The sequence below is a fragment of the Diabrotica undecimpunctata genome, chromosome 7, assembly GCF_040954645.1.
Source record: "Diabrotica undecimpunctata isolate CICGRU chromosome 7, icDiaUnde3, whole genome shotgun sequence".
Classification (NCBI taxonomy): Eukaryota; Metazoa; Arthropoda; class Insecta; order Coleoptera; family Chrysomelidae; genus Diabrotica; species Diabrotica undecimpunctata.
In genome coordinates this window covers 146541101-146558416 of record NC_092809.1, presented here as the reverse complement: position 1 = coordinate 146558416, position 17316 = coordinate 146541101, and the positions used below count along the sequence as shown (strand labels likewise).

The window sequence follows — 17316 nt, the reverse complement described above, 5'->3', positions numbered from 1 at the left end:
TATTTTTAGATGTTAAGAAGTTAAAATTAAGAACGTTGATTAAGCAATTTTTTTAATTTGCACTGAAGGACAGCCAACTCTATCAACTTTTGTAAATAATTGTAAAATATAAGTCAAAGTGAAACTAAACACGTACAAAATAAAAGAATCAAAGAACCCACCTGAGCTTAACTTTCTAGTAATATTTCCGAAGGCGATGTTGATAATATTTTTGTATCGAACCACATTTTTTATGTACGTATTTTCCTACTAGCCGATTCTTCCCATATAATTTGTAAATCTCTCCAATATTAAGACTATGTATGCTGCTGCAGGGGGCGCTTCTCTCGCTAGCAGACAGGCCAGACAAAAGCAAAAGCAGAACAAACAACGGCAGCAAAAGCAGAACAAAGCAACAGAACTAGCGTCGAAACCGCCGCAAGCCAAAAATTTTCAAAATTACACAGATCCATTAGTTCCTAGGCTTTCTCGGGTCGAAAGGGGCACACTAAAACCGACTCCTCCAAATGAAAGGCGACATTCAGCTTCTAACTACCACCTTAAAGAACCGCAGCATAGATCTCGAATTCGAGAAAGCCCTTCGATATCGATTCCAGTACAAAACATACCCGCACAACAACCCCCGAGTCCCCAACACCATCCTCCCCATTTACCGTTATTTTCCACACCTTCTCTTCAAAGTCAACTGCCGCAAATTTACATTCCCGAAGATGGAAACCTGGAAAGGAGGTGTAGTTTCGTTCGACAGGTCGAGGAGATGGAGAAACACCAGGAGCAAGGCTTACTCGATAACTGCAACCATATTTGTAACTTCGAATTTAAGGATCATCAATGGGATAAGTTTTATACAGAGTACGACAGGGATGCGCTCGGAAGTTTGGAATATCCGTTTTCTGAGGTGACATTTTATATTATTTTACATTGATATTTTTTACATATAAAAAATAAACTTATAATGTATATGTTTAGAGTCAGACGTACGAAAGGTACACGAAAAGATATTGTCTTATTATCAATTAGCATTGCTCTGAACATATTAAATATATATATATATATATATATATATATATATATATATATATATATATATATATATATATATAACGAAGGTAGAAAGTATAACTCGCAGCAAGCGAAAAAAACAATAAAATATTTATAATATTTATAAAACAGTTTAAAATATATAAAATATTTATAAGATGACAGACAATCACCAAAAGACATCGAATTTTTACCGACGAGTTGATAAAAATTGAATTCTCGCGCGTAACTGACATTCACAATCACCGGTCACTTTAAGCATTGTTTTTGAGAGAACGGTTCATTCTACAGAAAAAGTCTTATTTAACATTTTTGTTCAAAATGGACTACCCAAGTCTGACGTCACAATGGGCGGGGGTTTTAAAATTTTTTTCAAACAGTTTTAATTTGTGTGTATTTGTCGCATAAGAAGTTGAAAATCATGTTTTTCTTAATTGTTTAAAGAATAAATAAGGACTATTGGTTATGAACATTCATTTTGTGCGATTGGTATCATTTTCTTCTTCTTTGAGTACCGTGCCCAAGTTTTAGGCGTAGGTAGCTTTCATGACGATTTGTCGATATCGTTCTCTATCTTGCGCGGCATGTAATAATTCATCTGCTAATAAGCCAATCCATTGACAAAGGTTTCGAAGCCATGAGTATTTCTTCCTATCAATTTTTTTTCCGTCGATCTTTCCGTTGAGTATCAACTGCATTATCCTGTATCTGCTTTCTCTCAATATATGTCCCAGATATTCGAGTTTTCTCTTTTTTATCATCTTTATTAAGTCGCCTTCACCTTGACCTACTCTGTTCAAGACTTATTTGTTTAAAATGTGTTGAACCAATGATATTCTCATATATATGAGAATATCATGGGTTCAATACATCTCGTATATATATCTCGTATATATATTCCCATATATATTACGATATAACCACATCTCGAAGCCTTCTAATTTGTTCATCATGTTAACCTTCATAATCCAGGTTTCACATCCATACAGTAATACAGGATACATATAACATTTTAGGAACTTAATTCTCAGCTGTAAGTTCAGCTGAGAATTGCTCAGAATAGATCTAAGTTTCATAAATGCTCCTCTTGCAATTTCTATACGAGTTTTAATTTCTTCATCCGGATTTAGTGTCTTGTTTATCCAACATCCTAGGTATTTAAAATGGTTAACTTTTGTTATCGGTTCATTATTGACAATTAGTTGTATAGCGCCGAGGTCTTGTTTACTAACCACAAGTAACTTTGTCTTTGTTGTATTTATGCTTAGTCGTTATTAGAGCATTCTCTAGTGACTCGATCTATAACGAATTGAAGACCTTCGATACTTTCAGCCACGATCACGGCGTCATCTGCATATCTGATGTTGTTTATAGTTTCTCCACATTTCCCTTCCAAGGCTTCGTTAAAAATTATTTCTGAGTAAACGTTAAACAAAGTTGGGGACAACACACTACCCTATCTAACACCTCTTTGAATACAAATTTTGTCTGTTTTTTTGCCGTCTACCAGAATAGAAGCTTCTTAATTCCAATATAGATGTTCTAAAAGTCTCAAATTTTTATCATATATTCCAATCATTTCTAGATATTCGGACAGCCTAACATGTTGAACCCTATCAAACGCCTTCTCAAAATCTATCAAACAGACGTCAATTGGTTTCTGTACTTCCCATGATTGTTAAAGTAGTGTTAGCATTGAGAACAAAGCTTCCCTTGTTCCCAATCCTTCTCTAAAACCGAATTGTTTATTTCCCATTGTGTCTTCACATATCTGCTTAATTCTATTAGGAATTATCCTAAGAAGTAACTTGAGAGAGTGACTCATGAGACTAATTAATCTAAAGTCTTTACATGATGATGTACTAGGTTTTTTTGGAAGTGGGATAAATGTAGACTCCAACCATATTCGTGGCAGTGTTTCAGTTTCGTATATGTGGTTATAAATATTTGTTAGTTCTGATACATTGTCGTCATCTAGAAGTTGAAGAGAGTCTGATGGTATTTGGTCAGGGTCTGGAGATTTCCAATTTTTGCTTTGTTTGATGGCTTTCTCTACTTCTGCTTTTAAAATACTAGGACCAGTATTCACCAGGTGGCCTCGTATCCAGGAAGAGCTCTTTTATGTAGTTGGTCTATTCTTCCTTGTTTTCGTTTAAGTCGAGAATAATTTTACCTTTGGAGTTTCTCATAAAGTGGGGAGTTCTTTTTCTCTGAGTGTAGGTAATTTCTTTAAGTTTTTTGTGTATATTAAACTCGTCATGTTTTCTTTGTAGTTCTTCCATCTCACGACATCTCTGTTCGATTCAGGCCTCTTTTTCCCGCTTAACCTCGCATATTATTTGTCGATATATTTCTCTATATCGAGTATCATCTTTATTTTGCTGAATAAGGTCTAGTATGTTATCGGTCATAAAATCCTTTTTCTTTACTGGCTCTTTTTCTGATTTCAAAACTTCATCGGAATTCATTATAACTATATTTTGTCCGATATTTTCTTGATCAGATCTTTCTAGCTGTTTTTAATTCCATAATTTATCTTATTTCTGAACTAATCTGCTATTTCGGCATTTCTTAGAAGTCGATTATTATGTTTTTTCTGAGCTGTCGGGGTTTTTATTATTATTAATTTTAGTTTGAATCCAGCACAGAGCAGATTATGATTAGTTGCTGCGTCTGTACTTGGGAATGTTTTTGCAGATGTAATACTGTTTCTAAACCTTCTGTTAATGATAATGTAGTAAATTTGATTTCTGACTACCTTTCCTTCTTGATCAACAGGAGATTTCCAGGTATATAGTCGTCTTTTAGGTTGTTGAAACAAAGTATTTGTTATAATGCATTTCTCTTCTTGGCAGAACTGTATTAGTCTCTGCCTTCTTTCTTTCCTTTCTCCAAGTCCATAATTTCCGGTTATATCTTGTGTAATTTGGGCACCGACTTTTGCGTTAAAGTCTCAAATTGGTATCATTTGTTGTTCTTGAATTTATCAAAGTATTAAGATACTTACTGTGAATGTTCATATCTTAAGGTTATGTTATTGTTTGATTAAAACTTTAATAACTTTTTTAATGTATTTCAAGGTATTTTGTTGTTGTTTTTATCAGGGTTATTTCAAAATAAATATAATAATCATTAAATTTATTTACGAAGTTGAAAAATATTTAAATTGATGTTTTATTCTTTTTTCGTTGCCAGTGATTTTATCCTGTATAAGACTAAAGATATTTGTTTTCTCGTAGTTTAAGTTGTAATATAACATTATGTGGAAACCTTTCTATCAAATTGCCATAATAAGTGTTTAAAAAAATATTTTTTGGATCTTTTAATATTTTTTGAATTTATTTTTTAGATCTGGGCATATAATGGCTAGTAAACATTTGTTAAAGATACCCAGTATTACTGAATTTTTCAGTAATAACAACAAACTACGACTAACTATTTAAACTACGGGAAAACGAATATATTTAGTCTTTTAGGGGATAAAATCGCTAGCATGGTCTATTGATTAATTTTGAAATAACCCCGATAAAAACAACAACAAGATACATTGATTTACAGTAAAAAATAATTCAAGTTTTAAACAAACAATGACATAACCTTAAAATATGAACATTCATAGTAAATATCTTAATAATTTGATATTCTTACCTCACAAATTCAAGAATAACAAATAATACCAATCGCACAAAATGAATGTTTATAACCAAAAGTCCTAATTTATTATTCAAACAATTAAAAAACCAATATTTCTAACTTGTTATGGGACAAACACAAACAAATTAGAAATGTTTATAAAGGTTGTTAAAACCCCCACCCATTGTGACGTCAGAGCTTAGGCAGTCCATTATCTCAGCTATATTCCTTTTTTATAACATTTTTTCTACTGCCTGAAAATACGGATTTCTGTTTTCTCCCCGTCGCGCCAGTTAATTCTTGGTATTCTTCCATCGTACTGAGGCAGTATTTGAGTTGGTCCAACTACTAGATAGTGAGCGGAATGTGTGTCACTGTCGTGGTATACTCGAGTATCTTCTGCTTGTCTTTATAATTTTTCAATTTCTATTATTAGTCCATTATCGTTCAGCATCCACAAGTACTTCTTCATGTATATTATGAATATTTTTATTTCTAAATAACGTATTCATAATTTTCAGTTACAAACACGTCCAATTTATGTCTGTTGTCATTTTAATCTTCTTCTTCTTTGAGTGCCTCTCCTACCGGAGATTTAATATCATTAGGGCGATTCTAATTTTATTTACTGCTGTTTTGAATAATTCATTAGTGGTACAGCCAAACCACTCTCTTAAATTTCTCATCCAGGACATTCTTCTACGGCTTGGATTTCTGCGTCCTTGTATTTTTCCTTGTATTATATTTTGTAGGAATGTGTACTTTTGTCCTCTCATCAGGTGGCCTAAGTATTCAAGTTTTCTCTTTTTTATATTCAATATAACTTCTGGATCGTTATTTATTCTGCGTATTGCCTCTTCATTTGTAATTTTATCCACCCAACTTATTTTTAGTATACGGCGGTAGCACCATTCCTCAAAGCTTTCAAGATTTTTAACATTCCTCTGTTTAAGAGTCCATGCCTCAACACCGTAAGGCAAAGTACTTAATACATAGCATTTTAACATTCTAGTTTGTAGCTGAATAGTAATATCACGATTACAAAATATTTTTTTCATTTTTATAAAGGTAGGCCTGGCAATTTCAATACGTCTTTTTATCTCGTAATTTTGGTCACCCGTTTCATTGATGCGGGTTCCCAAGTATTTGTATTCGCTTACTTTCTCGAGTTGGGTACCGTTTATTGCGATACTAGTGTCATGTATTGGATTCTTACTGAAGGTCGTATATTTGGTTTTTTTGACGTTCATCCTTATGCCGTAGTTATTACATATCTCAGTCATTTTAATGCTGTTCTCCATTTATTATTAACTGCTTATGAACTAGATATGGTGTATTGATATATGGTACTTCTATATATCAAGAAAATAATTTTTATGATAGTTTTAATAACATGTATTTTAAAAAAGATTTAAGAACCTATCATGAAATTGTTAAATAAAAAATATTTCTGAATAAATGAGTGGTTTGTACAAAGATATTTCGAGGGAAATTTGATAAAAGCTAAGCTCTAGCCAAACAGTTTCAGAACAAGATGATAACATATGGGCTATCTATTACTACAACTTTTCCTAACGTGTCTCGTATCTTTTTCTTTTCTTCCAGTATTGTTATTTGTGCTTTAATCTCACTTTCGACTAGTTCTCAGATAACGAGCTATCTGTCAGCCACAAATCTCAGCGGACTGCTGTAACTGAGTCTTTTTCTTAATTAACTTCACCGTCTTAATTGGTGCTCTGTCTTTAAAACGAAGCGGAAAGCGAAGATGTCAATTACGTGAAAAAAGAAAGCTCTGTTTTGTTTTAATAAAAGCGTGAAGCGGATAATATAAATACATACTGTAAGGTAGCTTGAAAGGGTTGTTTTAAATAATAAATATAAATTTATATAAAAAAATTTTTAACTAAAATTTATTGTTTTATTTCAACAGGATTTCAACAGAATTTATCAATATATTATAATTGTCAATATTTGTGATTATTGGCTTTTTTACAAAGTGAGAGCAATTGCTCGTTTAGAATTAAACAAAGAAGTTTGCGTAAATTTACGTTATATCTTCTTCCTCTTTAAGTGCCGTCTCCTGATCGGAGGTCATCAGGATATCATCATCACTATTTTTACTCTATCTACTGCTGCTCTGAAGAGTTCTATAGACCTGTATTTAAACCAGTCCCTTAAATTCTTCAACAATGACACTCTCCGTCTTCCTATACTCCTTCCACCTCTTATCTTTCCCTGTATTATCAGCCTTAGCAATTCATATCGCTGTCCCCTCATTACGTGTCCCAGATATTTTAACTTTCTTATTTTTATTATGTTTATCATTTCCTTCCGTGTTAGTTTTCTTCTGTGACCATGCTATTCTAAGCATCCGAGTGTAACACCACATTTCAAAGGACTGTAACTTATTTGTGTGTTCTTGCTTTAATGTCCAGCTTTCAAGTCCATATTGCAGTATCGAAAACACGTAGCATCTCAGTGTTCTTACTCTCAGTTCTAATCTAAGGTCTTTGTTGCAAAAAATTGTTTTCATTTTTACAAACGCATTTCTTACTATTTCTATCCTGGCGGTTATTTTGGTTGTTTAATCATTATTGTCTAAAATCCAGGTTCCTAGGTATTTGTATTTATCAACCCTTTCTATCGGTACATTTTCCAAATGTATGTTTGTTGGTATATTTGTTTTCTTTGTTATTATCATGTATTTGACCTTTTTTATATTCATTTTTTGTCCCTATTTTTTACAATAATTGTTTGTTTTGTTTAGCAGTAATTGGTGTTGTTCAAAGCTTGCCATAATCAAGGTGTCATCTGCATATCTTATGTTGTTAATAGATCTTCCGTTAATTATTATTCCTTCACTTTGATATAGGAATGCTTCTTCAAAAATGGCTTCACTATATACATTAGTAATGAGGACATAATACATCCCTGCCTAATTCCTTTCCTGATTTCAATTTCTAGACTGGGTTCGGTATCTATTACGATTTGTGCTCTTTGATTCCAGTAAAGGTTTGTTATTATTCGTAAGTCCCTGTGGTCTATGTTTTTTGTCTTTAGAATTTGGACTAATTTTTCATGTCTTGCTTTGCCAAATTGTTTTTCAGAATCAACGTAACAAACATTCACATCAACATTCACATCCATGCATCTGTGAGCTAACACATTAAAAGCAAATAACGCTACTCTGGTTCCTAGTCCGTTTCTGAACCCAAAATGACTATCATCTGTTCCTTCTTCCAGTCTTTTATTTATACGAGCATGTATTATTTTCAGGAATAATTTGAGAATGTGACTTATTAGTCACACTGATATTGTTCGGTATTGACTGCAATATTTAGCGTTTGTATTTTTAGAGATAGCACAAAAGGTGGAGAGTAACCATTGTTTCGGTATGTGTCCTGTTTTGTATACTGAGTTAAATACATCTACTATAATATCTAAGGTTTCATCATTTATGCATTTTAAGGTTTCTATAAAACCATATCCTCTTCTACTTCTATCTCCATCTGTTCTATTGTCTTTAAACAGTTCATTGATGTATTCTGTCCATCTCTTTAATTAGTCGTTAGTATTCAACACAAGTTTCCAATTTGCATCTTTCAGTATTCCCGATTTTCTTGTTCTATTGTTGTGAGTTAATTCATTAATTTTTATGTGTGTTAAAACTATCATGTCTTTTCTGGTATTCTTGTATTTCTGCGCATTGTTCTTTTAACCATTGTTCTTTCGCTTTCTTAATTATGTATTTTATTTGTTTATCCACTTTTTTGTACATCTGATTACCTTTGCTTTTATATTGACGTCTTTCTTCCATTTAATCTAAAATTTCTTCCGTCATCCATTGCTTCTTTTTATATCTGGTTGGTATTAGAATTACTTTTTGACTTTTATCTATTTTTGTCTTTCATACGTTATATACAGTGTGTCAATTTTAAAACTTACTATGGACTATATCTCACGAAACCGTTTCTAGGATAGTAAGGGGGAACTAAAATGATATAAAAGAGAACTCACCCCCATCAACCCAAAACAGTTTAAATTGCAAACCCCTACTTGTAATACATTATTAAAAAGAATATAAAAAATGCTATCCAATGGTATAAATAATAATTATACAGGGTGAAGCAATAATTGTGAAACTTCGGCTTAAATGGAAAATTTAATTAGGTTTTTGTTGAAATACAAATTTGTTAAAAATGTCAATTAAGTAAATGTTATTCTAGTAATAGCGCGACAATAGTTAAGTTTTATAAACAACTGACTGTTTTTTTCTACTGTATATATACTATTGAGAATTTATCTTGATTTTTTTGTAATGCCGATGTTTTGTTTGGCATTGCCCAACAGTATAGTCGGGTTTTGTCAGTACTCAAAAAATTTTTTAGCTTTAGGGTCCTTAAAAATTTATGCAAATTTAATTTTCCAGATTATAACACCTACTTCAGCTGTCTTACACTGCAATTTGTTTTAAAATTTGTATGGTGTCTTTTACAGAACTCATCCTTCCAACCGTTAAAGCTTTAAAATCATTAATTTTAAAATTTTGGAATATTTCTTAAGCTTTTTCCTTTATCAACGGTCCCAATATCGAAATATTTTTATTTATATCTTTGCAAAACCAATCATAACCTATTTTGTCAATAATAAATCCTTCTATTTCTGAAAATTTACGTTTTTCATGTGCATTAACGCCTCCTAACGAATGCCATTTACTTGTGTGCTTCCAAAACTAAAGTTTCACGATACCTTTTGCGCATTAGTACCATGTTTTTCACGTTCTGTTATAATTTTACATCTTTCTTTAAGAAACAAACGTTTACATTTTAAAGACATAATTTCCGATTTTTTAGAGATACAAATTTAACTAATGTATAGGAAAATAAATAAATTGTAAGGCTTACCTACAATTGTAATAAATTTGACAACAATTATTTACGTATGTAATTGTTAAGCTTTATTTTATACCTGTAATAACAAGTTACACAGAAATTATGATCACATGTTTTCGAGGAGATTGACGGCCGATATTGAGAGACGAAATTCTAGGTAATGTTGACAAAAATGTTATTCTCTACATATAAGAAGAGGTGGTCGTTTTTAAAGAGTGACCGAATTGAGTTCTACTGTAAAAGAGTTTTACTGTATATTTATTTGATTTTTAATAAATAGGAAACATCAGAAACTACTGATTAACAAATCAAATATTTTCTAAGGTTGTATTCCAACAGGCGAAAATATTTCATGTTTTGAATGTCTACATTTTGGTGAGAGCGCCTCCTGAAAATAATAGTAATTTTGGTGGATGTGCAATCCATAATCCAGTTTGGCCGTCAGATTTTTTAAAATTATATTTTTAAAATATCATTACTACTTAAACTTCATTTATTCTTATCTGTGAAGCAATAACACAATTGATACCGGGTAAATCAGTAAAACTAGTAACTACAACAAATAAAGTCAAACACAAGAAATGTAAAAATATCGACAACATCACCACAGAATCGATTTGGAAGATTACCATTTCGTATAATTTATTCTATTCTACATGACCTCCAACTTTCTTTAAACTAAGATTGGCAAAATTCTGAAATTCTGATGTAAAGGAATCCGATCCGAAGTCATTTAATCTTACTGTTCCCAAAGGTAAAATACCCTCTTTGGTCAGATATGTAATAAGAGGTATTCTGGTGAATAATTTGTCCAAAAAACAACTTGTAATATTAATGTTTTGATATTGAATCTACTCTAATTTGACTACCACGTTACAGCTCATACTAAGGTTTCCTCTAGTGGTATAGTATTACTTTGAAATCAGCAAATAAATTATACTCGGCACAAAGAGTTTGAATGCCCTTTTATATGGTTTTTTGAGTTATACTATTTTAGCTGGCGTCGCACTTTTCATGGCATAATATGTTCGTCTACAGCTAAGAATTCTGTTTTCTGAAACACGAGTAGCTCTTTTTGTGTTGTAATGATGCTATAATTTTAGTATCGTTATTTTTGGTTGTTTATATATTGTTATATATGGTTGCAAAATCGAAAAATGCAATATATATATATATATATATATATATATACAGAGTGTTCCATTTAACATAACAAAGTTACTGTTCACTTTTGGTTTAACCGGAAGTTTGCCAAAATAGTTTCTTCAATTTTGCCATTTTAATACCCATAAATCAATTTTTAGAAATATTGTGTAAGTAGTTTTCGATATATAGGTAGTCTAAGCTCGTTGTGAAAAATTCTGTATATTCTTTGATAAATAGAAAAATTGTATATCATAAAAAATATCAATAATTACTTAATATTATAAATATTTAGATCTATTTCCTCAGCATTGATTAAGAGATGTACATGTCTCCTATTAGTTAACTCAGTTAATCCTTAACCTTTTTTTAGAGCAGAAAAAAGCGTCAACGTTCTCGAATTAAGACATATTAAGAGCACACATTCAATAAGTATAATGCACATTACAAACTAACGTTTTAATTTGTCTTTTTTCGAAATTACCCAAATATAAAACTATCTAGAGCATTTTTCACATTAATATACGTAAAGTATTCGTATGCTAGAACCCATACACCCCCTTTTTTTTAATTTGGGTACGTTAAACTGCCTGTAAAGTCGTTAATTTAGTATCTATTAAAATTTGCAACGCTGTCTAGTTAGGTTTTTATTATTTTTTTTTTTTTTTTTTTAAAGATAAAAAAATTCGGAAATTAGAATAATCATTAGGTATACATCTTAAATTAACCCGACATGGATGCAAAACGGTAACAACTATTTATTTTCAGTAAAAGATGATATTATTCGCTAAAATAATGTGAACCGAAATTTTACAAAAATGGTATTCCTCGATACAAACAGCAAAAACGAACGGGAATTCGAGCACCTTGATCTTCGTCCTTACATCGAACGTGAAAATCCCAACACCAACAAAAAATTGTTCCGTTAGTGCTTGAAAAATGAACTTATTACAATGCATATAGCCAACATATTCGACCCAGGATGACCAACTGAGCAAACCCCAAGCCGGAGCAAACATTCAGAAACCATCCATATACAAGAGACGAATCTGGGACCATAACTTCGAAAGCAACATATCAAATATATATTTTCCAACGCTTTTTGCCTTATCTATTCTATTTTTGTAATCGTGAGCTTATATTGCTGACCAACGGCTTATTCTATACAAACTGTAAAGTCTATATATCTATATCTTCTATCTATTATTGCAATCTACACTTCAGATATTTTTTATAATATTTACACTTCGCTGCTTGCATTTTACGACATGTGGAAAGATATTTTTTTCGCTCCACATAAAAGTAGAAACTGATTACTGATAATCGTCGTATAAAACGATTATTCTTATACATATAAACATCTTAATATATCAAAAAGATATACGCTTAGCACATCGACCGTTTAAGTAATTTGTGCGCGTTTAAAATCCCGCGACAGTATTCCGATGACGCGCCTGATAATTGACAACTGACAGCTAACGGTTAGTTGACGGAGATGAGTTTGTTCACTGTATGAGTACAGCTGCAGCTGCCGGAATGCAAGCCGCCCTACTTATTAGAGAGAAACAGCGCCTCAGAAAAAAGCGACTTAGGCAAGGGAGACATGATCTGCCTACGCATGTGGCTACACGGGAAATTAGACCATTCCCACAATTCCCGCCGGAATACTTGGTAAGTTTCTTATGGTTTAAAAATATGCTAAATTCTGTTTGAATAATTATTAAACTATTATTTGTGTACATTTTTGGCAATGCTGCCTGAGTTAAACAAAACAACTATACAGCACATCTTCCAGATTTAGAATTATTTATGTACAATATGGATGAATCAAAAATGTTACCAGACTAGGCAAAAACAAAGCAGAGGAGGTATTCCAATCACGACAAATTTGAGTTGTAAGTTTTAGGGTGGTATTTAACAAATTTATACTTCTGTATTTTTCTGGCTATGTCTTATCGCTATTTTTGAGAAAAAAAGGTTATTTCTTCTTCTTCTCATTGCGCCGTCTCCTTTCAAAGGTTGACGATCCAAATGGCAATTGTGGTTTTAGAAATTCCTGCGCGAAAGATTTCTGCAGATGAGCGGTCGAACCATCTCCTCAGGTCTTTCAGCCACGAGTTCTGGCGTCTTCCTACTGATCTTTTGCCCTGTACTTTTCCTTCAAGTATTGCATTTACCTTTTTTTGATTATTCTTAGTAATTCTTTTTGTTTCACATGCGACGAAGTACCTCAACATTAGTAACTCTTTGTACCCATGGAATTCTCAACATTCGTCTGTATATATACATCTCAAAGGCATCTATCCTTTTTTCTATTTCAGAGTCCATTGTCCAACTTTCACAGCCATACAGTAAGACAGAAAAAACGTAACATCTGATCATTCGGATTCTAAGCTGCAGGCTAGTCTAATCTTGTAAAAAGTGTTTTTATGCTCATGAATGCTTTCCTTGCTTGTTCGATTCTTGATAGAATTGCTTTTTTTGGATTACACTGACTATTGATATTTCTGTCACTGTCATTATCACTGTCACTATCATTTCTTTTACTTTTTTATGAATATTTAAGGTGTCGTATTTTTTCTGAAGTTGTTCGATTTCTAGGCATTTTGTTGACATCCAGTTTTCTTTCGCCTCCCTGTACTTTTTTCTAATGATTTTATTGATTCGTTTGTATTCTATTGGGGTTGTTTTATGTTTTCGTCTTACGTCCAAGAGGTCCATGATCTCTTGCGTTATCCATTCTTGTTTTTTATTGTGTTTTATAAATCCGATGTCTTCTTTTTGTATCTTTGTTATTATTGTTTTTAGAGCAGTCCCTGTTACTTCAATGTCTGTCTGTACCAAGTTTTTGATCGTTTTTATTTCTTCCTCAAGCTGGATACTTATTTCTTTTTTCTGTTCAGGGTTCTTCAGTTATGAGATATCTATTTTTCTTGTCATTGTTTTCTTTTTGACTTTGAGAAATCTTATTTCACTACATACATTTTTTTCTGTATTTTATTGAGATTTGTAGTTTGTTTTATCCCATTTTTGTCTGAAGCTTTTCTATTCTTCTGTTTTTTAGTGTATTTTTGAACTTCCTATATATTTAAATTACATTCTTCGTTTGTAATACTAGTAGTAGAAATAATTTTAGATAATGTAAACTCATGAAGAAAACAGATCGAACATTTACAGAAAAATAAAGAGCAACAAAATATATGAAGGTGCTTTCAACATCTAATTTTAAAGTCTTTATAAAAATATGCAAACAAAATTATTTGTAACATGTCTACACATGTAACAACTCCTTAGTCCCAGATGTACGTGTTTTCAACAAGCACGCTGTGTTGCGTCCTTCAATCCCATATTCAAACGCTAAGACAGACACACAAGCTACGTGATTTGCATTTAGATATCCTCGTGCAGTGGTCAGATCCCCGAGGAATAACAATATTTCCCGATATCGTAATTCAACAAATCCTCGCGTGTGGAAAAGATTCAATGTTGCAAATAGGAAATAGTGGAAATTGGATACATTTGGTTTTGATACGCATTTTATTTGAGTTGCACGACAGGTTAGACATTTTAAACGCTAAAAATTCGAACAATGTTGCAAACAGAGTCCTAGGTTTTGGAGAAAATAGATTAATACCGTATATATACATATATACAGTATGATGCTCATTTGAAAGGTCTGATAGTCTTTGCAACTAAGTAATCACTTGAATATGCATTTCTACAGGGTTCACCAAAATTATGAACTTTATTAAGGTTCCATGTAACATGGAATTACAATAAATACCAAGTCACTGAAGTAAAATACACTAAAAAACGCCACTGGGAATAAAACAAAATAGTGTTTTTGCTTGTTTGGAAAAAATACATTGATAACAAACAATGCTATTATAATCTAAAATTAATTATTGTAGTAAGTATTCCAAGTTATTTTTCAAAAATATTCAAATCAATATTGTCATTGCTCTCCTTTATTTGTCAATGATCTGTGAATCTGTCAAATAATAGACGTTAAATTTTTACTCTTCGAGTTTTTTGCCGACATTAATAACAGCATTTATAAAAATGAAACTAAGAGGAACAGAACGAATCGAGATTTTAATCATGATAGGATACGGAGATAGAGTGAGGACTCAAGCAGAAGTTCGTAATTTATTTAATACTAAATACCCCAATCACGAACCAATTACTCAATCAACAGTACGTAAAATTAAAAAAAAATAGAGAAACGGGCCATGTTAAAGATTATCCCAGAAGTGGTAGAAAATCAATATCCGAAGTCAAGAACCTGGACGTTGTACTGGCGTTTTAAGAAAATCTCCATACCAGTTCTAGGCAGGTCGCACTAAATAATAATGTCCACCAATCAACTGTTGTAAGAGTGCTAAAAAAGAAGAAGTGGCATCCATACAAAGTACATCTGGTTCAGGAGCTATTTGATTTGCTGATGAGCTTGCTTGATGAGCTGGACTTTGATAGAAGAATCGAATTCTGCGAAACCGTTACGGAAAAATGTAACAGAGATCAGGGTTTCATACAAAAGGTACTTTTTTCTGATGAAGCATCTTTTATGCTGAACGGTGACGTCAAGATGAATGTTTGGGTCGGCATCATAAACAATCAAATTGTAGGGCCATATTTTTTTGAGGAAAACGTAACTGCTTCTCGTTATGTAGAATATCTTCAGGATTATCTGTTGCCACAGCTGAATTATCTATTTCCAAATAGAAATGATTTGTGGTACCAACATGATGGGGCTCCCCTACAGCATTGAGGTACGAAATCCTTAATAACGTTTGCTCAGGTAGGTAGATAGGTAGAAAAGGGGCCATCTAATGGACACCAAGGTCTCCAGATTTGACTCCGTTAAACTTTTTTTTGGGTATATTTAAAGACCAGAGTGTATCAAAAATCGACCGAATAATGTAGAAGAGTTGAAGGAGCGCATCAGAACGCAAATTGCACAAATAACACCTGAAGTCATCGAAAACGTTAAGAAAGAATTTATTGCCCATCTTTCACATTGTATTATTACTGAAGGTCGTCAGTTTGAATATTTGTTGTAATTTAATTGTATTTAAGTAAACATTTATTGTAAGTTAATTGTATTAATAAACCAACAGTTTTGGTTAACCCTGTAGAAATAAATATTCAAATGATTATATCGGGTGTTAAAAAGATTTTATTAATAAGATCAAGTGAATAGAGCAACAGAGCCGCAAGTTGCCTGAATGAAACAATATGGAGAAATAAAAATATCAGAAAAGAAATTAAAGGCAGAATTTACAAAACAGTCATCAGACCAATAATGACATACGCAGCAGAAACACGACCTGACACAGAGAGACAAAAAGGATGTTAGGAACAGCAGAGATAAAAATACTTAAAAAAATTGATAGCAAAACACTATGTGACAGAGCTAGAACTACAGATATATGAAGTGGATGCAAGGTGGAGAACATCAAAGACTGAGTAAGAAATAGAAGAGTAGGATAAAATAATCATTTAAGCCGAATGACAACAAATAAAGTAGTAAAGACGGCAAATGACGATTCCCAAATAGAAAAACTATCAGAAGACCACAAACACGATGGAACGACAACTTACTGGAGACACATTGAAGAAGATGAAGAAAATAGCTGCTGAACAATATTAAACGAGAAGTAAAGAAATCTTACATAATAGTTGAGATTCTTGATAGAATCAACTAACGGCGTATAGCTAAGATTAAAATAACAGAATCCAGTATAATATACTGAACCCGCATATTCGAAATAAAATAAGGCAACTAAATAAAAAGTGTAATGACGAACAATGTTAAGAGACAGAAAGGTTAAATAACCAACATGACTCTTTTAATTTACGTTAGAAATTTAAGCAAATTAACGGATGTTTTAGGAATGGAATCATTATCTCGATTAGAAAACACCACAATATATTAACAAACAATAACGAAATTCACATGGCCTGGGAAAAAAATATTAAAACCATATATCTCGATGACTGACTAGTTATCCTAAATCTAACTAACTTCAGTAATATTTCAGGACCTCTATAGGACAGGACATACTAAAAATGTAAGTGAATGCGATACAAAATTTTAAAACTCATAAAAGCACTATTGGAGGAAAACTAACCCTAATCGTAGTGCGGAGAGAAAGAAAAGACTAAAAATTATTAGAAGTTTATCTATTAGAAACAGACTAGGTACCATATCGTTTTTATGCTTCCTTAATAAAAATTAGTACTTGTGTTGGTTGGCGTCAGCTTGATATTTCCCCACTACTATTATGAATTATACAGTTAACATAGGTCTTAATTTGCTTCTATTGACAACAAAAATACGAATATTAATAGTCCAAGTACATTTTCGCTAATTGAGTTCGTCACTTTGTGCTAGAACTATTTTCTCCTTTTTAAAAAATACAGGAAATAATTTAGGCAGGGATTAGAAGTGAATCATCAAATTAAAAATTAAAGCCTACTTTACGTGAGTCGAGTAGCCGTTTAAGTTACTGGTACAAGTAACGTTAAATATCAAGTATTCAAGTTTGAAGGACATTTAAGTAAAGCATTTACAATATTCAAGTAAAATAACTGAACTTTAACT

General features: G+C 32.1%; 1 protein-coding gene across 1 annotated transcript in view; it reads left to right on the top strand.

Annotated features, from left to right (window-relative positions):
- Positions 1-298: 298 nt before the first annotated feature.
- The window catches only part of LOC140446661 (uncharacterized), a 48026-nt gene continuing 31008 nt past the window's right edge, over positions 299-17316 (top strand). The window contains exon 1 of the mRNA XM_072539250.1: positions 299-898. Coding sequence (XP_072395351.1) covers positions 299-898 — 600 coding nt within the window. The remainder of the gene's footprint in view (positions 899-17316) is intronic.